Source organism: Dermochelys coriacea, chromosome 6 (genome assembly GCF_009764565.3).
Source record: "Dermochelys coriacea isolate rDerCor1 chromosome 6, rDerCor1.pri.v4, whole genome shotgun sequence".
Lineage (NCBI taxonomy): Eukaryota > Metazoa > Chordata > Testudines > Dermochelyidae > Dermochelys > Dermochelys coriacea.
The window spans coordinates 20335482-20361993 of NC_050073.1; the positions used below are offsets into that span (position 1 = coordinate 20335482).

A 26512-nucleotide genomic window follows, 5' to 3' on the forward strand; every position below is an offset into this window, starting at 1 on the left:
TGGGGAGAATGCTGCCAAAATAGCTGGTGGTGCCAGGCCATCAAACCATTGCTGGTAAAGATGAACTTCCTGGATTCAGCCACCAGAGTGGGGGACCCTAAGAGCATGTGTGCATTGACTGTTTCCTGGAAACCTGGTCAATTTTCCTTTAGTTTTAAGCTTGTGACTTTGAATTCTCCATTCCTGCTTCCTACAAACTTGAGTAGACTCCAAGGCATGCATGTGTGGGTGTGGGGGAGAGACAGGCATTACCCTGGGCTTTGTAGGTTTCAGAACCTTTGGAGTTTTCACCCTTACAGATCCACTCACATAGGCCTACCAGTGTGGGTGCCTTCTCCAGGGCAGCTAATGAGCTAGGCCTGGCACAGTATAGCGCAGCCAGCCCCAAACTGGTGGGGCAGGTACAGGGTTGATTCAGGTGGGGAATGGAAGGGTGGTTGCGGGGGTGGGGTCTGCACTTATTCACAACAGAGAACCAAAGAGCAATACACAAAGATTAAGAAGAAAAAATTACATAATAGTAATAATAATAATAATAATTAATAAATACTTAAATCTATAATTCATAGATTGCAATTACAACACTGATAGTTTATTATTGGTAGTTTAAGAGAGAAGGAAAAAGGGGTTTCTTTTGGGGTAGGCTTCCTAAAACAGAGACATGATAGGGATGCATGGCCAGAAAAAGAAACAAACACAGAGAGACAAGAGGTTGGGATCACAGCACAAGCTAGGAAAATACCTTTGGGCTTCAGTGTTGCCGACTCCTTTCCTCCCAAGCTCCCTCCTTTGCCAGTTCCATAAAGCTACAAAAGACATGGGGATGCTGCAGGCGGTCAAGGAGTTGGCCAGTTATGCCTGACTGAATGTGGCTCAGCCTTGCACTCCTTTAGAAGCTGGGAGATAAGGGGCACTCTGGAGGAGGGTCATCTGGGTAGCTTTACAATCTGCCCTTAAGAAGGCTGAAAATCTATCGATTTGCACCTGCACTCCAAGCAATGCAGCTAATGCAGAAAATGATTGGATGTTCTAAGCAGCAGGGCACCAATCAGATGCTTTATAAATTCATTCAATTGTCCAATGAGGGGACTCATTTACTCTCCTTAGGACCAATTCTGCTTCAACTTAAATCAGTGGGACAGAGTCTGATCTCACTTACACTGCTGTAAATCAGAAGTAACTCCACTAAAGGCAAGGGTGATACATCACTGTGAACCAGGCCCAAGTGAGATCAAAATCAGGCCAACGACTCTGTGGACCAGAGGTTCTGGCTCACAGAAACAAATGCAGTAAGGAACGGGGACCAATTAGGCAACAGATAAAATCCTCCAAGGTAACTAACCTGTTCCTTGATACAAGAGACAGAAAAGATCTATTAAGCCATGTAGAGCTTCATCCAAAGCCCAATGAAGACAATAGGAAGACTCTTATTGAGTCCAATGGCTTTGGATCAGTCCTACCGCTCGAGGCTAGAGGAGGAATCTTCCCTTAGAGGAAATTTTTTTTGTGTTTTAGCTTTAAAATGATCCAAGTGAGGGGGCTGCCAACCTCTCTCACAAGGACCATCAGAAAGGGCAGGGCAAATGCAAGCGTATTCACAACACTGATAAGATGGGTTATAAACGCTCCATGGCTCTTAAAACTTTTGGCTTACATGCAGAATGGACAGCAGAGTAGGTGTCACTGCAGTGTGTGCAGACACAGCACTGCTGAAAGACATTGCTGACAGTCTAGGGTTCTTTGGGGGAGATTAGACAAAAAAACAAGAGACCTCCATTTTTGCATGCACCACAACAGCCATTTCTCTAAAACACCACAAAATGGCAGCTGTTCAGAGCCCTGCTGCTATTTCTGAGCAGGCAGCTACTCATGTCGTTCTTCTTCACTGACCCTGTCTGCTTGTTGTTCGTAGTTATAAAGGTTGAGATTGCAGGGTCAGGCTGAGGATGGCCTGGATGTGTCCTAGAGCACACTCTGCAGTGACTTCATGCAGGACTAAGGGGTTGAGCTCCATCATATCTCATATCATGTCTGTCATTAGGATATGTCTACACTAGATTTTTAACCCCCAAATTTCCCACCATTGCAGCTCTACCAGTGGTATTAGTGCTGGGAGGGGGGTAATAATGTGGAGCTCATAATCCTGTGTACCACTGTGTCATCCAAGTCCACCCAAGTCTTGAGGTCATAGTGGTAAAAATGCCAGTGCCTTGTCTACTTTACAACTCTACTATAGCTATCATGGGACGGGTTGGACCAATGCTAGCAGTGGTGGTAAGACCCACTGCAACAGGCAAAGGGAACTCTTAATTCTCTCTAACGCTGTAGGGTTAAAAGAGGGGAGATAGCAATTCTAGGCTGAGCTGGTGCTGACAGCTATGAAGGGCCAGTTGTGGTGGAAGGGAAATACTCCTTATGGTCCCCTCCCTGGATCTCTGCTAGCCTCTGTATTGTGTCTTTGGGGTGCTGTTGCAACTGCTGCAGCTCATACTTCTCCCAAGCTTCAACCAATAATATGTGAATAGGAGTGAGGGGCTGCCTGGAGGCACCCTTGTTAGCGCCTCCCTTTGCACTGCAGTACAGCTGGGTCACATGTCATGGAGGAGAAGCTATCATGAACTTCACAGCTGAAGAGGTCTCTGTACTAACTCCAGTTCTGGTGCAGCAACCCTGGGAAGATCAAGGGCAGACCCTACATAAACAGATGCCTGTGTGACTTGCGGAACAAGAGTGAATCATTTACTGCCGCTAAGCAGCTGGATGGCTCTTCCCCCATCATAAGGCAAGTATCCTTTAGGAATGCTGATCGATACTGTTGAAATCGTCTAAGAAGCTGTGTTTCTCAATGGAGACACTTTGGTACATGACAGCCCTGCTTTCAGGTCAGGTTGATGGCAACAAGGATACACATGGGGATTCTCCATTTGTGGTGCATGATCCTGTACTAGGCTCATGGAACATAGGTAAGATGTGAACATGGAAACACTGTCCTGCTGGCATATTTCACAGTGTAACCACTTGCTGTCTGGGGCTGATCAGCCAATTGACCTGGCTTGGCTGAGAATCTCTGAATTTATCTGTTGAAATTTAAAAAGGGGAAAAAAAATGTAGACAAACATTTGTTCTCTTTTTTGTGACCAGCTCTAGGGCTGGTTGGAATTTTTCCAATTTCACTGAAAATGCAGCACAGAGAGAGAGAGAGAGAGGCAGACCAAAAAAAGGGTTAAAACACGAGACAGGTCATATTGCAGCCAATGGTTATTGGGGGTCCCAATGGTTAAAAGCTGAGTGGGAAAAGCTCAAGAAGCAGCTTGGAAGCTTTTCTTTGTTGTAAATCTCCCGATCTAGCTGGGATGCTACGTAATACCCTTAATTCCCTTAGAATCGCCACCTCCCCATGGTCTCCACTCACCATATCTCTACACTGGATGGGGATGCAAGAAAGAAAGGGGAAGGGTTCCTCCTACCTCCTAAAACATAATGGTCGGCAACACTGATGCTGATTTGAGGTGCTCACTGGAAATATGGATGCTGTGTTTTTTTAAGAGAGAGAATTGAAATGAGCATCTACCCCCCTTTCAAAACAGCTGTAGGAAAAAGAGGAATGGGGTAAGCAGAGGGATCCAACCATCAAAACTTGTATTTTATTAGTACTTCAACATGGAAAATCAAATGCATTTAATCACCCAACTTTCCCCTGCCCCACTACCAACTCCAGAACATTTTGGGGTACCAGAAGGGATTATTTGAGGTTTCCATGCTTCTCACTTAACCCCTTAAAAAAAAAAATCAAGAAGCTTAATGCCAGTTATAAGCCTCCTTGGAGATTCCCCTCCCCCGTCCGCCTAGGACACGTGCACATCAGCAGAGACAGACAATGGTCAGAAGGAAAGTGACAATCCGATGCCACCAGAACATTAGAATTATTATTGCAGCTCCTCACGGCTTCGGTCTGTGGTTAAGTTTTAAACCTGAGATCATTATTTTTGTCTTGTGTAGTTTGATTTGAAAATAAACACAAGCACAAAAGAAAAAGAAGGGAAGGTGAAAAAAAACCAAAGAGCTGGTTGGGGGGTGGGGGTCTAAAATTGCACACAACACACACATGAACAAAAACCCCTGAGGTATTGGCTTGGAAACCAGCATGATACTAAAAGGAGGAAAGCAAAGTCAGCTACAGAGAGCGAAATGTGCTTTGCAGCAGAGATAGATCTGTGCCCATAACACCAAGCAACGGCTCAGCAGCAAGGTCTAAGCATGTGTAGGAGAAACACTGTTTTTGGGGTGAAGGCTTTGCTCCCCTTTAAAACAGGGACTTTCATAAAGGGGAGAAGCAGCCAAATGTGTCTGAGAATCAGAACAGAAGCCACTCGCGCCCCTTTATCGTTTTTCTCTTGACTGCGCTTGCTAAGTGATGGAAGCTTTCTGCATTGTGTGCTCATTGGCCTGCTTGAGGGCTCCCTCTTGCATCCTTGGCTTCAGTAACAGCAGGACCTGGCCCTTCCTCAACACCTGTGTTAGCTTAAAGATCCCACCTGGGCCCTACGCCACCTCTAAAAAAATAAATCAAAGGAAGAATCCCATGCAGGAGGCCTTCCCTAGGAAATCCTCACCCTTTACCCACCCGAACTCCCAGAGGGAGACGGGTTTTTGTCAGGGATTCCCTTGGAGGCTGGCATCCTACCTTCTGCTGGGTAAGAACAAACCATCATTTGCTTCGTCAATTAAGAGAAACTCTCTGAAGCAAAATCCCAGGAAAAGAAAAACAGTGAAACCAATCTTCTTAGCAACACACCTGAGTGTGGGAGGATGCTGCTGCAGAGGGAAGGAGGGAGTGGGGGTTGGAGATAGGAGACTGGAGTGGGGTAAGGAGGGTTGGGTAAGGACGGAGGGGCATGTCCTCACACTAACATCCCAAATCTTGGGTTTGGTCCTTAGCCTTTCAATGCATTTCCTGGTGTTTCCTCTCATTCTTTTCCTTCCTGATTGGCTTCACCTCTGTCTTTGGACTGTTTTCCCTCTGTCCCATGTCACTTGCACACCCTCTGGAGCCCTATTATCATGCTCTCTTATACAAACACACACACACACACAGAACTGGTGCTGGAGTACTGAGCAATATTGTATGCTAAGCACTCAGAGGTAACTGTCTAACTGTCTCGCAGTGGGAAACCTGTCGCTGTCCTCAGGGTCCCCTGGGGTTCATTCTGGTACTATAATATAAATAATTCTATTTGTTCCTAAGGATGAGGTCTGTATTTTCCTCCAGGGTGCAGCCCCTCTGGACAGCCATGTGGAGGAACACTGGGAGAGTGAAAGCAGGGCCCTGAGGGCTTTTCATCACAATCTCAGCCATGTACAAGGGTGAGAATTGTTCCCTATTTCTCCTGGACCCCACCTCCTCCCCAGAAGCACCCTGAGCTAGTGGGAAAGGCAGTTGCTGATGGGAGTTCACCCCGCACAGAACCCCTCGAGCATTATTTAGGGAGTAATTTTTTCTCCAAAAGGATCCAGTAACCCCCAAATTCTCCAATACAACCCAGTATGGGGTTGCTGACCCTTTAATGAAAAGCCTCCTCTCCTCCCTCATTCCCCACATCCCAGATCCCATCCTCTGTTTTTTTCATAGTCTCACCCTTCCCCCCTGGTTTTCCCATAGACCAGTGCCAGCTCTTCTGTCCCACAACTGGGAGAGGAAAAGATTCTATGGCTTTGATGGAGACAAGAAAGAATCAGATAGGAACCAAAAGGTAGAGCAGCAGCTTTCAGGAGAGAATTTCCTGCTCAGTTTGTGTTGAAAGAAGATGTTTGTTTTGTTTTGTTTTTTCATTTTTAAAAAGTGCATGAAAGATGTTTCCTGCCCCGTTTTTGCTTTGTGCGCAGGGAATGGGGAGTCTGTGTCGCCGACGTACGCTACAGAAGGAGTCACAGGCCGCGGATATTGCTTAGAAACTCGTGTTTCAGATTTAAATACCATAGACAGTAAAAATAGAGCTGAAAGTACCGCCCCACAATGTTTGCAAATCATTGCCAGAATGAACAGCTTCAATAAATTAAAACAAAACCATTGAAATATTATTTACGTCTCAATAAAAATTGCAGTAAAACCATTTGCCTTTTTCTTTGTGTGGTTTTTTTATATTATATATAATATATATTTATATATGTATAGGGCTGCGGTAGTGCAGCATTATTAAGATACTTAGCCAGAAAAACCATAGGCAGAACATGTTTAGTGCACCAGGATGAGAAAAAGGCTTAGGGGGAGGAGCTAATGCAAATGTCCCCGCCCCACCTTTGAGAGGGAGCCACCTACGTTCCGTTCCCGACCCCGATACAAGGGACAGAGAGCTGGGGTGAGCAAAGCCTCTGCCATTTCCCATTGGTCAGGATAATGCTCTCTTCTAAATGAAGACACCCCTACTTTTTGATTGCACGTCTGCAGAGAAAATATTAACCCCCCTCTCAGAATTTTAAGCTGAGAATGACACAGCGGGGTGCTCAGATGTCTCCCCCACTTCAGTCAAAGATCAGCTCTTCCATTACCCCAGTGAGTCACTTTCTACCCAAGGGGCAGAGAATCCAGGGGTGAAAAGGTTAATAGGCTCCTCCCTCCCAAAAGGGAATGCAACCAGGGTGGAGGGTGAGGAGGGGAAAGAGAGACCAAGCGGGAGGGGCACTAAGCATGCACGGTCATGTTTCCTGACTTTGGATTCATTCGTCTTTGTTTCATTTTGGCGTGTGTGCACCTGGGAATACACACACATGGGTATAAATACTGTCCCCACCCCACCCGCACCTTGCCTATTCCCAGTTAAATATCCACCCCTCACTCTCCAATGCCCCAGGATGAATGTCAGGACACCTCAATGATCTCCATGCTGCCCGAAAAGCTAGACTGTTTGCCTATTTTGCCCAGGTCTTCCCGGGACCTGCCCTCTGACATGGTCTCCTCGAACTCCATCTGGCAGCTCCTCCTCTTGAACTGCTTCTCCGTGGCGGCATCCTCGTGCCAGCTGTGCCGCCCGTCCCTCTGCTCCACCCTCTGCTTGTCCCTCAACCTGATCTCGCAGCTGCCCTGCAGGGTGCTGCAGCTGAACGAGGAGTACGAGGCAGCGCTGGCAAACAAGGCCCCGCTCCCTCCGCCACTGCCGCTGCCCACCGCCGAGTCTGTGCCAAAGTACCAGGGATTCTCCGACGACGGGGTGCTGGGTGATTCCAAATGCACGCCCCAGGCACCTACCCCCCCTCCGCCGGCAGAGTTTGGTGTCGCAGCTGGCTGTGTGGGCTGCTGTCCCACGCCAGGGAGGCTCAGCCGCAGCGTCTGCTTGAGATTGTCCTCCACGCTGGTGCTTTTGTGCACGGCACACACCCCGCTGAAATTGAGGCTCATCCCGTGGGCAGGGGAGCCCGCCTGATGCCTGTGTTTCCGCCTCTGCCTCACCTTGGCTTCCAGTAGGAAGTCCGGCCCGCTGGGCCAGTCGGGACTGTCCGGCACGGGCGAGAACTGGCACAAGCCATTAGGTCCAGAAGGGCTGTCCAGCTTGCAAAGCTTGGGGGCTTCCCCGGTGTCAGCGGGGCCTGGGGTGTCCTGCCTCAGGCTGGGGGAGTAGGCTGATTTGATGTCGAGGGAGAAGGAGCGTTTTAGCCGGTTGGTGTCTTGGATGCGCTCCGAGGACAAGTGCAGGCCGTTGAGTCCTTGCTGTAGTGCTGTAGGTGAGAGAATTTTGGGAGCTCCTGCTGGCCTCTCGGGCTCACTGTGGGAGGGTGCCAAGCTTGTGCTTTTTGATAGGTCCTCGGACTTTTCTGAGGTAGAAAGCTTCAGGTGCCTGTTGCTCTCAGGCACTTCAGCTGGGTCTGGCTGGGCATCCCCCTCACTCCTATCACCTTGGGCCTTCAAGGCCTTGAGGAGCTTCAGGCTCCTCTCATACTCCAGGAGCTGGCCCAGAAAGTTGAAGTTGGGCGATATGGATGGGCGCCGGTCTTTGACAAACCTGCAAGGGTAGACAAACAGATGGGGTCATCACTTGGTCTTTGGCCCACCACCTAGGCTACCTTAGCTCTGCCGGCCTCCTCAGCGGGAGAAGCTAGTGCATTCTACCAAAAGCTTAGAAAGGAACAGGTGATGGGTGATCCACAGTGCCTCAGGGCAATCTGCAGAGAAAGCCAGGACTGCTTAGGCTCTAAGAAATTTACCGCCTCATTCTACTTTCCTACGGGCGCCACCCCCACCCCCCGTGGCATGCCGTCCATTGTGATATTTCAAAACTGCTCCTGAAGGACAGCCCTCTGCCTCCCATGAATGTAGGGCAGCACCAACCAGCTAGGCCAGCCTAAACCAGATTTCAACCTAGTCAAGGGTTTTGCTTCTTGAAGCTGAGCCCTTCATTTCCTTTGACTAGGGCAACAATGAGGGCTGTGCACGGGCACTGCTCTGTGGTAGGGCACACAGCATATACCCCACCCAGAGCCCAGTGTCAGCCTAGCAACATGTAACTCACTAGCACTCAAGAGATTCATTCAAAACAATTTTGAAGGCTTTGAAACCCTTTCTGACAGCTTCTCTCCGCCTGCGCCAGCCTGCTTCCCTTTACTAGAGCAGGGGCACATTCGCGTACTTCCTCATTCCCCTCATCCAGTCGCACCTACCTGTAGGCGTCGTCTGAAGACATGCCCATGGTCTTCATGATGTAGGCGATGGCAATGGTGGCTGAGCGGGAGATCCCTGCCAAGCAGTGCACTATCACTTGGCAGCTGGATACCTTGGCCTTGTCTGCAGCATGGTACAGAAAGAACAGCTTTCAGAGGGGTGTCCCTAGAGGTTGGACAGAGTCATTTCATCCTCTGTCCCTGTGGAACATCTTTGTGAAGCCGTATGTCTAGTGGCCAGCACAGAGGATTGGGAGACAGGACTCCTAGGTTCTCCCCCTGGCTTTGTCAGTGACTCGTTACTTGATCCTGAGTTAGTCTCTGCACCTCTCTGTGTCCCCATTTCCCCGTGCATAACATGGACATAAGGACACTAGCCTGTGTTTCTCACTGAGACCCTCAGATAAAAGGCTGTCTTACAGGAGTGGAAAGTATGATCATTTGCACAACGGTCACACTTTCAAATGACTTTGGTGCTAGTCGAGGTGCCAGGTTTTCTAAAAGAGGAAAGGCTTCTCCTAGTGGCTGAGTGTGCATGTTTCACTGTGGGTGAAGGGACAAGGGCTCTCTGGACTAAGAGAGGAGTTGGGGGAAGAAAAGCCTGGGTTTTGTTGGCTGGGATAGGCAAGGAATGAGGAGTCCAGCTCTCAATGTCTGGGGCCACCACAACAAAATCAAGACTGGAGCTGGAAGAAGTAAAGAAAGGCCAAGAGAGCCAGGGAGATGCCTCACCGATGAACTCAATGGACTTGTCCAGCCAGGGAAGCAGCTTCTCACAGTAGTTGTCATTGACAGGAATGCGCATGAAGTGACTGTCACAGATGAAGTCTGGCTTGGGGCAGGAGTTGCTGGCGTTGAGGACGTAGCTTATTCCATTCTGAGTCATCAGGTCCTTGTGACAGAGAAGACACAAATGATGTGGGCTCAGTCAGTACAAAGTGGGACCTTCTCATCTACACTCTCATAGGCCTCATGCACTCCAGTGTTCTTGCCCTGCAGTTCCCCCATAGTTGCTCTAGCCTTATTCAAAGTAGCAACCTGGGGAGCACCAGCACAGATGAGCCAATGAGGCATAAGCCACTGTCATATGGACCTGCTCTGGGCATGGTTAAGCTGCCTGCAGTCTCTCTGCACTAGTTATCCACCATTGCTCCTGCATTGTGCTGGAGCATGAGGTTCTCACATTTGGGGTCCTGATCAGGTACTGGGGGTGCTGACCACCTTGCCCTTCCCATACTGGTAAAGAGAAGTGGGTCCTGGCTAGATGGCAGGGAGTGTGCTTGGGGTGCGGGGGGCGTTCCTGGTAGGGGAAAGACTGAGAACCCGAGAGCTAGAACAATGGTGGGAAATTTTAAGGAGGAAAAACAGAATAGTCTCAGGGTTACATCTACTGTAGAAGAAAGCTTAGAGGGGCCAGGTTCAGGGGAAGAGAACATCTTACTAGCAGAGCTAGTATTCACTGAATGTAGCCCTCTTTTCTGTTCCCAAATCACCTGGAACAAGTCATAATTTCCCACAGATTTGTTCACTGTTTGAAACTCTCCACTGCATGATTTACCGGAACCAGTTTCAGTCTATAAGAAACTTGTAAACTGTTTACTGCTGATATCATTTCCAGCATAGGAGACTGGCAATTCAGAACATGAGCTGTTTTGTTTGGGACACATTTAGGTCATATAATTTCCTTTTGGGATGAATGTAATCATGGCTCTGGAGTGAACTCTTTGGACTAACCAATTGAGAAGTAGCTTTCCATTAGTGTTCTGCCATAGTCATTACTAGTCACCATTTCTTCCCAGCGCTCCTGCCAGTAACCTGACTCGCCTGCATGTTTACGGAAAGTGAATGAAAAAGTCAGAGGGCTAGATCAAAATGTCAAGTGAGTGTTCATGGATCATTTCTTGCCATGTTCTGCTCATTGGGCACACATACGTGACCTCTCATCCTTCCCTGAGACAAGGTTAGATTCACCAGTACGCATTGCCAGAGCAGCATAAAACAGCAAGAGTGTAGTGGTGAATATGACCCGTTGTTCCCCCTGAGAGCTGAAATCCAAGCCAGATTATGTCCAAAACTAGGGAGATGATCCATACCAAAGATCTGATAGTTCTAGTCCTATGAACGCCTGTTCTGTGCTATTTTGGGGAGAGGTGGAGGAACACAGAAATGAATGGAAGGAAGGAGTTGAGAAAGAAATAAAAGTGCCATAAAATAGACAGTGATTAGGGAAATGGAGAGATAAAAGAAATCTTCCCTGCCACAGGCTGAGCCCTGTAGCATGGCAGCAGTGAGGTGCAGAGCTGCGTAGGGTGACCATACGTCCTATTTTGGCCAGGACAGTCCCTTTTTTAAGCCCTGTCCCGACCATCCCAATGGTTTTTCCCAAAAGAAGGCATGTGTCAAGATTGCTCTTGCTGACTTGATCAGCTGGCAAGAACAAACAGGACAAATGGCCACTTTTGTCAAAAAAGTGGGGTGTGGTGCAGAGGGGGCGAGCAGAGAGGGGGGAGGCAGCGCTGGGGGGAGGAGGAGAGCATCATTCCAGCATGTGGGGTCCCCCGCTGGGTTTGAGCAACGAGGCAACAGCCTGGCGTGGGGGTGGGGGGTTTCCAGTTCCCCGGCATCAGCATTGGGAGGGGGGCAGCCTTGGACAAGTGGCTGGGGGTGTCCCGTTTTCTCTTTGGGAAACATGGTCACCCTAGGTTTGCGTGCTCACAAGGGACCGTGCTATCCCATCACAGAGGGTTGTTCTCTGCCAGCCCTGCCCTCTAATGCCCGAAGATACGAGGAGGGGGTGTCTCTTGTCCTCAATAATGATCACCAGGGCCCAGAGAGGGAAGCAAACTCCTCTCAGAATGAAGGGGCGAGCAAAAGGTCGTGCTGAGATGGGGGTGGGGGGCAGGGTTGAAGCCCAGTCAGTCCGACGCCTGACGTGGGGCTCTCAGGGGACACGGCCGAGATTTCCTCCCTGAATTCCATTTAATTCACCCTGTGGTTCCTGTCATAACTAAGCTTACATAAGAGTCTCTTCCTCAGCAGGCTCCCTAGAAGCCTAACCTCAGCTCCTAGGAGCCAGCCCAGCTCCTGAGCTCACATTCTTGGCATTTTTCTCTTTTATTTCCTTCTACTCCCTGTATCTAAAAATTTCTCTCTCCTCTTTCTGGTCCACCCCCTGCTCCTCTCAGATGCCTCTCCTCTGGCCCTCTCCCCAGGCGAGAATGTCTGACTGGCTCCCTCCTGCCCATGGTAGGCACTCAGCAGAATTTTAACTACAATTTCTGTTTCTTTCTTCTCTCATTTATTTTTTTCTTCTCTTAAAACAGAATTCCTTCCCCGAGATGACATCACTTCCCAAGCACTCCAGCACCTTTAAAAGGACAGTACCCCTCTTTTCCCTCCACCCTTCCCTTCCCGAAGCAGATCTTTGTCTATTTCCAGGCCTCTTTAAGGAGCTCTTTGCCTTGGACTGTGGCTGCTGGCCCCCTCCTCACTCCCCCCGCCACGATTAAACATCCCAGCCTAACCCCTCTCCCTCTGGCTGCCAAGCTGGGCATGGAACAGCTGAAGTCAGTGTTGGGAGCCCAGCTGGCAGGGGGGATTAGTGGGGAGAAGCTGGCTCCCTCTGTGTGAATCTCGCAGGGGATCCCTTGGGGCGAGGCACCCTGGCAGCTCTTCTTCTTCCCCCCTTCCCAGCTCCAATGTGCCCCTTCTGTCTCTTTCCCCATTGCTCCTCTCTGCCTTTCCAGCTCCCCTGCCCCTTTCTGGATTGGATGCCTTTGCCATTCACCAAGCCCAAAGAGCTTAAAACTTTTCTATGTGCATTTTCTTGGCCATGCTCCTGCACGCTTTGCCACTGCCAAGCATGGCAGTCAGGGGAACCGAGCAGCTCCCCTCAGGTTGCGGGGGGAAGGACGGTCCTTCCTCACACATCCCTTTAGGACTGAATCAAACCATGGCAGGACAACCCCTTCCAGCCAAGAACTCTGCCAGGCTCCTCCTGCAGATGTTCTCCACAGCCCCCCCCCCCAGGTCTTTGCATGTACGAGCCATGTCCGTAGTGCCATATTCGGCCAAACTAGGCAGGACAAGCCATTGAAAGTTACACAAGGATTGTCCTCAAAGAGGAAACATACAGCTAGCTTCTCTCACGTGCCACCTTGACCGGATAGGGCCTGTTCTAATTAATTAGGGGCAATGGCAACATGGAGCGGGCATGTCACCCCACCAGGAAGGCCATACCTTGTTTAGGACATCTTTCTGGGAGCCCAGGTAGAGATGAGGCAGGATACGGGTGGGGCCAACATTGGCTACTGGCAAGCACGGCTGGGAGATGCTCATTGGCAAGATGGCAGCTGGTTTCCCTTCGCAGAGTCCTGGGAAGCAAGATGAGAAGGTGGCAAAGCCCCCTGCAGACAGAAGGAGGAGATTTAGACTATGTACAACTCTCCAGGACAGAGAAGGTCTCTCACTGGGTGTGTGTAAAGCACCTGGCAGAACAGGATCCTGATCATGGTTATTGCTTCTTGGTGCTAGCATAAAACTGGAAGAAGATACCAACAGTCAATTATAACCAAGTCAGCCCCATAAGAGACCTGTATTGAGACCTGTAAGAGACCTGATGTATTATGTGTGTTGCCCCACTATTTCCATCTTGAGTTAGTACCATCTCCCCATGTAGTCACAGCGGGGTAAACTGTTCTTCATATATTTACCCAATACATTGATCACCCCCACTGTTGTTAGCAAGTTGGATGGGTGTGTAATAGTCTGCTGGTATTTAACTGATTGTAGGCAACCAAGTAGCTTAGCGATGGGCATCAGTGTCAACTTACAGATAAAGAAAATATACTAAAACTGCAGGGGGCTGTGGGGGAACGCAGAACTAAATGACCTATGTTAGAATTTGGCCAGGACCCCAGGGCTAACCGTCTTCCTCGTATGAATAGTTCCATGGGATTTTTAGTGGCTACAAGTGGTCAGCGCCAGGATTTTAGGTCTGATCCAAATGAAGCAACCCCAGCAGCACAGTGGTTTGTTAGCACTGGACTGGGCAGCGGCTCAAGGGAAGAGGGTCAGCTAGGGAACATGGCAACTGCTCTCTGCAGTACTTGTGTGTTCTTTGGAGGTCTTCAATCTAACCAGTCTGACCCTGCTTAGCTTGTGGGTTTTGACAGGACCATAGCACAAATAGCTGCAGGCCTTTGTACTTGAACAGGATCAGCATCAGAGTCATGCAGCGTTTTAAGTGGCATTTACCCCCCTTCCCCCAAACACACAGCTCCTGTCTCTTTCCTAAATGAATGGCTGCCTGATTATGCAGCCCTGTGTACAGTGCTAATTAGAAAAATGAGTCCGCACACAGAGGAGGAGGAGGAGGGAGGTGGGCGGCTGGGATGCAGAAAGAATTTGGATAGAGAGGGTGGAATCTGACTTTTTTTTTAAACAGATTCCTGAGCAATTTTTCATGGTCAGATGTTGATAAACGTGATAGCAAGTAGTGTCCGATTCACTGCGCCAGCCCCAGCTGCAGCCCTGTTTGTGTCTATTTTGCTCAGATGGCCTCAACCACCAGATTCAGAGGAACAGCTATGGGGTAGCAGAAGCAGGTAGAGGATGACAAGTGAAGCTAAAATTCTGAGAACTCTAGTCTGAATACAGAGCAGCTCTTCAGAGTCTGAAAATTATCACCAGGCTTACACAGCAGGAATGGTGAAACAGGGCAGGGAATCTTGTTGCACTTTCCAGCCAGGGATCTCCAAGCGCCATATGAACCTGTACAAATCCTCACCTCCCCAGGCAATTAGGTAACAGCATTAGTTCATTTTGCAGATGGTAACACTGAGGCTCAGAGAGGTGAAGTGACTTGCCCAAGACCAGTAGCAGAGCCAGGAATGGGAACTCAGGTTTCCTGCCGCCACACTTCTGCTAGGCTGTAGCATAGCCAAATGCAGGATTTACCGAGAGGAGCACACAACACGGTCCCTCCTTGCATTGCTTTAACTTTGTTATATATGCAAGAGACCTGCATTCTTGAGGGAGTTTCCTAACACCCACCGACCCCTTTCTCCATACACAGAGTTAAGCCTAGCAACCCTTAGCGAGAACTACATCTGTCTAGGTTACCAAGCTGAGTGCTGGTGTCAATACGAAGGGTCCCGAGTGGTGTAAGTCCCCACTCTGTGATTTTGATAGTTGGGACTATAGATAGAGTAATACAGACTGGGAGTTTCACAGAGGCTGAACAAAGTTCCTGACTCCCATTGATTTTCATAGAGATTTGGATGTCTAAATCCATTAGGTCCCATTGAAACTCCCAGCCATTGTTTCTATAGGGACTGGTTCTGTTTCTATAGAGATGGGTTCAGTTAAAATAAGAATCCCTGCCATTGAACCCAATCCATCTCCATAACTGTACTAAAACTTCTACTGAAGTTCACTTAACGACCTTCCACCAACCCCTCCCCCCAGGTCATACTCAGCAGGGTCCTGCCAACTTCCCAGCAAACCCCTCCAGGAGTCCCCATTCTTATCTTATTGGAGCCCAATGTGGGGCTCTGATGAGCTCTGACTAGTACTGAAACCAAATCTCCAGTGCTCTGGGGTAAAGTGGGGGAGGGGTTGACACAATGGTCTCTGCAATGCTTAACCCTCATGCAGACAATGTTTGACAGCAGCAGCCAGGCCTCACAGACTGAATGCCCAAGTCCTGGGCCCTGTCTCTGTTCGGATGGGGAAGAGGTCCTCAGTCCTCCAAACAAGGGAGATGCCTCATCTTCCATGCCATAGGACCCCAAGCTGCTTTGGACGGACACCAACCTCCTTGCCGTTGGTGCTCACTTTGAGTCCTTTGAAGAACAATGCCTTTTCCCAACACAGCCACACAGCAGGTAGCCCAGTTGTACTTGCCCAAAGAAACCACCATATTGGAAGAGAAATTGATCTCCAACCTGCAATATGGTCCTCTGGAAACTTAAGCTTCCCTGTCTTGCTGGCAGTTGCACAAGGACAGCTCCCAAGACTTTGGAGACGTGGGATATAAAGAGTTAAAGCACCTTCCAACACTTCCTCATCCCCGGTTCCCTCCAACATGACATCACCCTCCTCAATTGGGATATTAAGTCAGAGTGAAAGAAAGACACTTGGCACAGGTGCACACAAGCTCTGGTTACTTCTGCTCCCTCCCTAGCCACATCAATCGCACCAGGAAGTATAAATCACGAGGCGGAGTGGGGTGTGCACATGATGATTTGAGTGCAAATAGCCCACACCTGGAGGCTGCAGAAGAGGTTCAGTGGATACATGCAGCCCTCTGGGCAGCCAGGCGGAAGGGCTACCTGTTCCTCACTCCCAGAGACACCTTTCCTTCTATCAGTGCATCGGAGCCAAGGGAAGGAAAACAACCGGTCTCCTGGATTTTCATTTGGAGGGTGTATGTGTGGGGAGGTATAGCCTTGCAATGAATGCATGGCCTACCAGGGCCAAGCTTGGGCCCCTAGTCCTGTGTCCACTCAAAAGGCTTAGGAAGTCTTGGTAGCACAAAAAAGGGTGTTTTTTTATCTGGAGCAAGGTGTGCGCCATTCCCCCGGAGTACAGGCTGGGAATGAATGCTTGCCTCCCCGCCTCTCTACTTTGCTCGTATTCATTATTGGCCCATACAGCTCGAAACTCTCTTTAGGAGCCAGGCGTGTTAGAGGTGACATCATAGCAAAAGCAGGCTGGCACTTGCTGTGACTCTCCTAGCAATGCTCCCGCTCCTCTTGCCCCGCCAGCACTTGCCTGTCCGCAGATCCTTTGCTGGCTCTGCTGGGGAAAGCACAAGCAAGTGGCACAGCGGGGTGGGAAGTATGCACGGGGAGATTCACTGAAAGGGACAGAGTCACCCTTGCCTCAAGTTTGTATGTCCCAACCACCCCTAGGGAGGAGACATGCTCCTTATATGGCCAACAACAAAGCATCTAAGCACATGCTTAACTTTAAGTACGTGAGTCATCCCGTTGAAGTCAATTAAACTACTCTCGTGCTTCACTTTAACATCACACTTCTGTGCTTTGCTTGACAGGGACCTATCTGAGCAAAGCATTTACCATTTTCTGCTCTGTCCCTTCATAAACCTCTTCCCACAGCATTCTGATGGCGCTACAAGGCTGTCCTTATTTCCCTTCCCAAACATCACTGCTCACAGCTTTTGACCAATCCCAGGGTTTCAAAGGGAACTGCGGAGACAGCCTTGAGCTGAGGACACCAGGCCTCCAAACTTTCAGGGATACAAAACCCAGCCCTAGAACGTGCAGCTACAGCAAGTCTTTAATTTTTGGAAAGCAAAGCGGCTTCTTAAAATCACCCCAAAGGCAAGAACTGTCCCTGGCAGCATTCCAAACAATACTTGGGCTTTCCCTTACCTACACAATACTCCATGTATTAGCATTAATTCAGAACAAGAGGAGGCAGTTTTAGTATTTTATTTGTAATGCTAACACCTCCCTGAGGCTGGCAGTGGGATTCTCCTGGCACGTATGGAACTAAGAGTGGGGGTGAGAATCTGTATTTGGGGTGGAGTGGGTGGAAAGAGATCTCAGGTTTCTTCTAGATGCTCCCTCAAGCAGGAGCACTGGCTGAGGCTTTTGGATAAGGAGCTGGTCCCTTGCAATGCACAGAACCTTATCCTTGGCCTGGACTCCAGCATTCCTGAGGGCTTTAGAAAACATTCCCTATTAAATCCAATGTTTTCCTGGCTTCTAGAGTTACCTACATCATGCAAGGGTGGAGCCCAAGTGAACAGAAGGATGTGTGTGGATGTGGGGCCTGAGGCTAGGAGAAGTGCTGATACCTGCTACTCCCACTGAAGTGGAGGAGAGAAAATTACAGGAGATGAGCGCATCACAGGATCAAGACGCTGGTGGGACTCCCCACTTATCCCCAAGCTTCCTGGGTCAGTCTCTCTGAAGAAAGAAAAATCCTTCTAGCTGAGGCTCTCAAAGAACTTTACAGACAGTAAGGAACTTAGCGCCCCTGGGACATAAGGAATTGTTATTGTTCCCATTTAGCAGACATGGAAACAGAGGCACAGAGTGCTTAAGTGACTTGCTCAAGGTCACACAGCAAGTCTGGGAACAGAACCCTGGTCTCCTGCCTCCCAGTCCTGTGCTTTCACTACTAGGCCCTAGTCCTAGGCCCTCTCTCCCTTTGTAAAACTACCCAAGCATCCCTGTAAGAGGCTTTTCTCAATGCTCTAGACAGTTTGCTGCTGGTGGCAGGAGTCGTGCTCGCCCAGGGGTGCAGCATGAAATTCTTGCCTACTGTACACTGAAAGGAAAGAAGCTATTTCTTACTTCCAGCCCTTCTCCTCTTCCCCTGCCCCACATCCCAGACTCTCATCCCCCTCCCCCTGCCACTTCCTCCAGCCCCAGATTTTCACAGAGGATATCAGTGACAACCGCCCACTGAAAACAAATTTCACTGGGAAAACTGTAACAGTTCAAGGGTGAGGGCAGTGGGCCTTGGAGTTCTTTAAAAGCCCAGACATTTGTCAGAGAAAGCAGTTGCCGTTCTCTTTGAGTTGTAACATCTTCATATACCACCTGGCCCACTGGTAGATTGCGGAGAATCATGACAGTTTCCCCCCTGGGACGACAGGCGGGTGATAAATACAACAGTCAGCGGGTTACAGAGAGAACAAGGAGAACTGTACAATCATCTCACTACATGCCTGGATAATTAAGAGCCAATGCACAAAGAACATCTCAGCAAACACCAAGACAAAAATAGATGCACACTCGTAATGGTGCTTCGCTGCTTTGAGCCACCAACACAGGGGAAGAAAATACATTCACAGACATAGCCTAGGAAAGAGAGAAATATAGGTGAGGGTCTCCATAATCACTGCTGAATAATTATCAAATCTGGGATCTCAGGATTTAAAAGAAGCGCCATTGCCTGTGCTAGGAGACAAGCTTCACATGTGGTCTACCCACTGTCCTCAGCTGGCACAAATTGGTGTCGCTCTACTGAAGTCAATGGAGTTGATTTACACCAGCTGAAGATCTGGCCCATGATTTGAACAGTCATAGAAATAACAGTCGAAGGACTTTTCTCTAGACACCGCCACACATGATCCAGAACACCGTGGGCATTGTTCATGTTGAAGAATTTGGGGATAGTACAAACCTAGTGGGCCATCCAATCCATCTCTCTGCCAGTGCAGGACTGCTCCCGATGGTGTGCTCCATATGAACCTGTGCAAACTGTAACAAGTTCTAGGTGAAGGTAGGAGCAGAGTCCTATTGTTTCGGCTCCTGGGTGGTAAACCCCAGCTGTGTGGATATATACATCCATAAAGGGAAGAGTACTGTAGAGTATTAAGAACAGTAATAGACTAAGGTGCAGCAGAACAAGAGACATCCCCTGCTGTCCTTATTCACACTCAGCCAGGCAGCATAGAACCACTCCATCGCCGCTCTCACTATGATCACAGGAAAAGCCAGCAGTTGTGAAAGCAGCTGCAAGGGCAGGAGGAAGGGGACTTTGATAAAAGGTATGCACTCAGAATCAAAAGATACCAGCGTTTGCCATCCCAAGGGAGGATGGGGAGAGAGGGAAATGTGATCCTCATTCTCCTCTAGGGATTAAAGGGCTTGGAAAACCCTCTGAGATATGAAGCCAAGGCAGAGAAATGCGGGGAAGTGCTGAAGTGAGATCAAAAGGGACGTGTGGTACGTTAAACAGGGCCATCCGCATTCCCCACTGTTAGAACCAGGGGGACATTCCACTCGGGCTTATGGGAGCGTGTTGGGCCTTGTTAGCCGTGATGCTTTGCTGCTCCCAGTCAAGTTTCCTTGCAGGCTGGAAACAACACCTGATGCCATGGAAGGCCCAGAGAGAGTAACGGGGTCATCTTGGCTTGAAAACCTGTTACCCCTGTTGTTTTGAGGGCCTCGAGCTCCCTGTTTATTTCCCACCGCGTGGGCTCACCCCTCCAAGTCTCCACTGAAACACCATGCCTATCTGTGCCACTGGGGCCTCGGTCCTGCTCCCATTGGAATAAAAGGGAAAACTCCCACTGACTTCAACTGGGAAGGATTAGGCTTTATATAAACAAACAACCCCCCGGTAACAAGCGCCGAAGCGATGCTCTAACACAGAGACAGTGCTTTGCTCCTGGAGGTGCTCTCTGGCACTCTCCAGCTCCCATGGGTGCCTCTGATGAACTGGTGCACGTGCTTTCCGCAAACACCCCTCTCCCCTGAGGGCATAAGGGCTGTCTGTGGTAAGCCATCCTGGATAGCAGAAAAGTGTCCCTCCCTTTCTTTTGTGCATGCAACAGGGAAGGAGGGCTGCACTTTCACACCAGCAAGAGCAGAGCTGTCCTTAGCAGAGAAGAGGAGGGGGACGGAGGCACAGCCACAGAGCGGCAGCCTCTGTTTGAGCTAGCTGGCTCACGGCCATTCTGCCCCATCTTCCTCTCTCTCCGGAAGCAGCCTTGGAGCAGCCAGTAGACACTAGAGGTTTGTTCTAGGGGCAGGTTATGGCTGGTCCCCATCTTTCCAATAACTGCTGTTTAACCGCAGCGGCTGCTGTAATAGCCTTCCTGGTATGGCTGTGATGTTGGGTACCTGAGCCGGCACTGCAGCCTGAAGCCCTGGCTTCTGGTATGACCCAGAGCGGCACAAGACCTCTGCCTGAGAGATAAAAGGTGCCTCCACCTGGAGGGGCTAACGCGCATCCGCTCTAGGGCGAGACAGTCCCTGCCCCGCAACATCTCTGTGCCTTTGAGTGGGAGAGTCACCGCAGACTCCTCCCTTGCTGGGCATTGGTGCCAGTCAATGCAGGCGGCGGGCTCAGGATTCGGAGATGCTCCCTGATGAGCACGTGGAAAAGGTGCAGCAGTGCATGCAGTTGCACACACAAGTCAGGTACGGTCTTATGAACAATTAGTCTCATGTTGCTCCCGTACAACCCTGCCAGGGCTGGCTCTCACTCCAGGATTACATAAAGCCGCCTGCTTCCAGATCTCCTGCCCCTCGATAGGAAACAGCTCTTCATGCTGGTCCCTCTGGGATACTGCCATTTAAAACCTTAGTGCTCATAACTGTGCCTGGGGTTCCCAAGCTGCTTGGCAGTGCCAGCAACGAATCCACAGCCTCCGACGTGCCCGGGGATATTCATTACAGGCTTTTAATCCGCTGGAAGCATTAAGCACTCGTCTTTGAGTAACAGAGATTTCACTTTCCTCCTGAAGGGTCAAGGCCTCAATTCAGCAAGGTATTTAGACACATGCCTAAGTGAAAGGATGAGTCCCACTTAAGTCAACAGGAGATGCTTAAAGTTAGGCATGTGCTTAAGTATCTTGCTGAATTGGGGCACAGACCCGATAGTCCTTGCTTGGGCAGCGAATCAATGAGAGTTCAGTCTGAGTAAAGAACTGAGAACGGCAGGATCTGGCCCCTAAAAAATACCAGCCCTTTGTCTCTTATTCAGTCTCAGCTAAACCCACCCTGTTCTCCTAGTCAGTGACATGACTGAACATGCTGGCCAAGATTCCTTCGAAGCAGGGCAGAGAAAGGGAGAAAGCACATAGAGCAGAGGGGCTGGAGAAGGACAGCTGCCTTCTGATACCAAAGTAGCATCATTTTCTCGGCCTCTGGGAAAGTCCCTCACTGAAGCATTACCTCCCCGGCTCCTACCTCACTCTTTTGCTTGGTGGTGGCCCAGTCATGCCAGCTGCTGAGTGAGATGATGAAAAAGCATTTACTAACACCCTTACTCATCACCCTTTGGAAAGTTTCTTGGTGTGGGTCAGGGCTTTCTGCTCTCTGGGAAGTTTTAGATTTCCTCTCCGCCCTGCCATCCTCATCATTTCTCCATTGGACGAGATCCCATTTTGGCCCTTTTGTTTTTGCACAATGACTGTCTCAATGCACAAGAACGACTCCCACCCCACCAAGCTTCCTGCTGAAATAAGTGTTACAGCCACGGCTGGGTCTCAAGGGCTGGGGGAGCAAGTATCACAGTTGGTCAGGACCCAGCACTGCAATAGCAGGGGTGGCTGCAGGTCAGGACTGAGGTGTATGGGCACCTGCGTGGGAAATTTGTGGCTTTCTGTCATCTTCTCCAGAATTAAGAAATGAGTTCTGATTTCCCTTTTTCCCAACTAACTAAATATCCTGCCCTCCGCTCAGTCAGGTCAACTCACCCTGTGCTGGACAATGACTACATGTGTCTCCAATATTCGTTTTTGTAGAAGACATGGCCAGAACTCCTTAGAGCATTCCAGATGTGGCCTCACTGATTCCTTACACAGGGGCTAGACTAGAAGGCCCCCTCAGCTGTGCTTGCTGGCTCCCCAGACCCTCCTTCTGCTCTGTGTTTTATGGTCTACGAGCATATATTCTCTATTCAGGGTCTTCCTCCCTCCAACCTTATCACAGTGGAGAGAAACATACATCTATCCTCTCTGCTCCTAGTCACGCTGGATCTCACAGTGTTGTATCGACTGACCTCTCTCTTTATACCCTCCCACTCCCTTAGTTTGGCACCATCAGGAGATTTCAACACCCCATTGCAGGATCTTTCTTCCAGGCTGTTGGTATGAGAAGCAGATAAACTAGCGCCCCATTATTGATCCATGTACATTCCCCACTAGTCCACTTCCTTCCCTCCCAAACTGCTGCCACCCACCAACCTTGAGCCTGCTTTAGCTGTCCTGGCCATACTTATTCTTGATTTTTATGCCAGCAATTGTTGACCTCGTAGATTCATCCTACGAGCCTAAAGACCAGGTAAGCCTTGTTGCCTGCTCCTCCCCTAGTCTTGCCAACTGGTTTTTTGGTATGTCCTTAAAAAAGAAAGCTCCAGCCCCCAAAGTTGCTCATCCTGATTTTCCCCTGGTGACCATGCCTGCTCTGGACCAGCTTTACTTGTTCTAAGTAAAGAAGAATGTGTCATTTCCACGACTGACCTATTACTAATTACACCATCACTGGGTTATGTGGCTCACACCACAAAAACATGCCAAGCTCATTTAGCAGATTCCCATTTTAAGGGATGACGATGGTTGGGGGAGGGGGGGAGACGGGGAGCTGCTTGATTAAACCATTTGGTAAACTAGGTCATTCAAGGCTAGGCATATTTTAAGACGCTCTATTTAATTTCCCCCTTTCCTCCTCTCACCCTAGTGCTGTGGAGCTAAGACACTGCAAAATCGCTTTTTTGAAAAGACACTTGCAAGGGGAATTCAGTGATTGTCTCAGTTGGGGAGAAGTGAAACGGCAGCAGGGGATATTTGGTTGGTTGGAGGCAGGCTGAAGCAGTGTCATTTTCTTAATATTGTTTCTTTGAACACCCTGTCCGCAATCCTCACTTTCGTCTGGGGGAATTGCTTCCTTTGGTCCCCACCCCATGCCCACGGAGGACAGATGACAATTGCTTCACTGGCCCCTAGCAGCCCAGCAACTAGTGCACGATGCTGCTTAATGCTTGGAGTTGCCTACAGGAATGCACCATCTCCTCTGTGTCCTCCTGTCCTGGAGGAGTGCAAGTGGGGGTACATAAGGACGGAACCCCCCACCACTTTCCTCCTGGGAGTGTTCTCTTCCACCCCTGCTTAGCTACTCCAAATTTGCAGGATTTAGTCCCAACTTAGCTAGTTCCACCAAACAAGCAGCACTCCTGGTTTCTAGATGGGAGCCCAAGCAAGTCACAGGGGGAAACCCAGCTGACACCACCTCCTAATGCCAGTCGCATCCTTCCCTCTCCCCTTGCAGTCAACAGCAGAACTTCTGCCATGCTCTGCAGCAAAATATCTCATTTCTTCTTTTGCCACCCCCTGAGTCCCTGGAGGGACAGGCCAGATGCCCTCCAAAAAGCTTCCTGAAATTGCAAAGGTTGAAAATTCCTGGTATTCCACCCCCATCCAAAAATGTTCCCTGGATTCCTCTATCCTCATGCCTGCAAGATGCCAGCTGCCTGACACCTTTACATTGCCTGGACATAAGCTGCTCTGCAAAGACAGCCTCTTACAGCATGGGTCAGGCTCAACAAACAGCCCCCCCAGCCCCCAAAGGAAAGGAGCTGGCCAACAAACCTCGCATGTCCCTGCTTTCCTTCATCCTCCGCACCCTGATTTTCAGCTTCATCTGCCCCTCATGCATGTCCATCCAGAACTGGTCCTCGGAGGGCACAATCATAACATCCAGAGGCATCCAGGCAGCTGGGCTGCGTCTCACAGAGGCACTGCTTGCCCTAGCAAAACAACAGCTGACAGGCAAAAATAAAATAAAAAAAAAGCCTGAACTGCCCCCAAAATCCAGCATCCAGGAGGAATTAAAATAAGGGGGGGGGGGATGATGGGGAAGAGAGAGACCCTAACACCCTTTTCCAGCACTATAGCTTCTTTTCTCTCCCTTCTCTCCCTGCATGTGTGTGCGCACCTCCAGCTCCAGCGAGCCTGAATGAGCTCAGCACATGAGCAACAGCCCTGCTGATCACAGCTAAGGGGTCAGGCATGCAACCGCATTCCTTACTCAGCACATAGACACGCAGTTTAACTCATAGGCTACCCACTGACACATGCTTCACTCAGCTGCTTAAAGGGGCAACATCCCTTTTTTTCCCATTGACCTTGCTTGCTCTCCGAAATAATTGCTCCCTGAACGCCTGCAGGGGACGGCCAGCTCCCTGAAGGCAAGAGGAGCTGCAGCAAACAGACCTTTGTTCCATTTGAAGTGAGCATGATTTACTTTGATGAGTTAATAGTCCTACAGTGAGTTGAAGATAGAAAGCTCTGTACTGTCTATCTATTGCAATTATCCAGGGTCTATTGCTATGGAACCTAATCACCAACACAAACGCTAAGTGCAGTGTTTTTATGGTTCTGGATGGAGCACAGCAAACCTTTCCCCATCACGCAGTGTTCTCAGTGGTAGATACAATGAGGAGACTGGCTTGTTTCTTTTTAACTCTTTGATGTTCTTTTTCACTGAAGCCTGAGAGCAGAAGGTTTTTCTTGAGAAAAGGAACTGGGGGGATGGGAAGAATAATCTGGCAGAGATGTAGGCTGCAGGTGAGGGTTGCTTGGAGGCCCATCAATGATGAGAAGGGAAGAATGGTTCCAGCAGTTAGGGCACTTACCTAGGATTTGGGAGACCTGGGTTTGAGTCCCTGTTCTGTCATGGAGTGTGTGACCTTGGAGGAGTCACTTAGTCTCTCCGTGCTTCAGCTCCTCATCTGTAAAATGGGGATAACAGCACAACCCTACTTCACAGGGGCATTATGAAGATAAATCCAAGAAAGATTGGGAGATGCTAAAATACTGCAGTGCGGCAGGCCATATAAGTACCATAGAAAGAGCAAGAAGAAGGGGTTGATCTGGGATTAGTGGCTACACTGGATTTAAGTGGCAAGTCATGACACCCTGACTGATTTTGCGGAGGTGGGGCTGGAGTTTGAGGATTTGGTGGATCTGTTCAGTCTTACCACACCCCTAACCTCAGTGCCTGGTGTAACTGCTTACCACTAGACACAGGGTTCTGCTTGCTTCCTCTGTCAGAAAATCCTAGGAGGGTTCAGAGAAAGCAACAGGAACAGATTCTAAATGATTCTGTGGGCAGTGTTGTTGTAGCTGTACTGGTCCCAGGATATAAGAGACACCGCTGATGAGGGAATATCTTTTAGTGGTGTTAATGAGCCACTTCACTTTGAATGGCCTATAAAAAGGTGTGTTAAATGCTTATGCTCAACAATCTGTTCCATCTTGTATTTAGCTGGGACACTGAGTACGTTTCCCAGACCTGAAGAAGAGTTCTGTGGAGCTCAAAAGCCAGATCTACACTATAAACTTACATTGGTATAATGCCATTGCTCCAGAGCGTGGATTTTTCACACCCCTGAGTGACACAATTATACCAACCTAATCCCCAGTGCAGATGGTGTGATGTTGACAGGAGAAGCCCTGCTGTTGACATAGCTACTGACGCTCACACCGGTGGATTAAGGACACTAATGGGAGCTCTCCCGGTGGGGTGGCGTAATAGCATCTTCACTGAAGTGCTCCAGTGGCACGGCTGCACTGGCGCAGCGTTTTACATGTAGACCTGCTCTGAATGACTTGCCCAGGGTCACACAGGAGGTCTGTGGTAGGGCAAGGACTTGAACCCACTCTCCCAAGTCCTAGGCTAGTGCTCTAACCATTAGGCCATCTTTACTCTCTCCCCCCTCTGCTTCTTGGTCTCTATACCGAGTGGTGACACAGGCCATCCACACAAAGGCACCAATGCAGCCCAGTTACAGTGGTAGATTTTGTGACATGGTCAAGCATTCATTAAGACCTGGACTGAAACCTCCGAACTCACACGGGCCAAACACTCATGAGAAGACTACATCCAATAACTCCCAACCTGCAGTGGAGTCAAACCTGCAGGCTAGATGCAAACAGCTCCCTATTCCATCTGCATTCTCCTAAGCCACAGCCTCTTCTCTATTTGAGACACTCCTCCATACATACACCCTACAGTCTCCTGGAGGAGAAGCACACATTGCCTAGGCTTCTTTTCAGGTGTATGTAACTTTTCACTGTATTTTACATGAATGGTCTGTTGCCATTCATAATGCGGCTTGATTCATGAACTGGGACCTCATGAGCAGACTCTCTTCCTCTTTTGGGGGAGGAGTATTCGTTACCCTTCCCTGGCTCCCACAAACCCTTGGAACTCTTTAAAACATCTCATCACAGTTCTTTAAAGGTTTCTTGTTCTGAATTCTTCCCAAACCTCCAGGAAATTGCTCAGGATTAGACTAGGGCAGATGGGACGCATTGTATCTTTAAACTCTGAAGATTTACAGGCAGAGAAACACAAGGCTGAGTTATACA

General features: G+C 49.3%; 1 protein-coding gene across 2 annotated transcripts in view; it reads right to left on the minus strand.

The window, feature by feature from the left end:
• Positions 1-535: 535 nt before the first annotated feature.
• DUSP8 (dual specificity phosphatase 8) overlaps positions 536-26512 on the minus strand; it is an 84681-nt gene continuing 58704 nt past the window's right edge. The window contains exons 1-5 of one of the 2 annotated variants that reach the window (XM_043517793.1): positions 23729-24138; positions 12889-13055; positions 9382-9541; positions 8650-8773; positions 536-7994 (exon numbers count right to left, since the gene is read on the minus strand). In XM_043517793.1, the coding sequence (XP_043373728.1) occupies positions 6857-7994; positions 8650-8773; positions 9382-9541; positions 12889-13055; positions 23729-23957 (1818 nt within the window). In that variant the 5' untranslated portion in view covers positions 23958-24138 and the 3' untranslated portion in view covers positions 536-6856. Of the gene's footprint in view, positions 7995-8649; positions 8774-9381; positions 9542-12888; positions 13056-23728; positions 24139-26512 lie in introns of those variants that run through there. The other variant, XM_038407499.2, reaches the window with a different exon arrangement.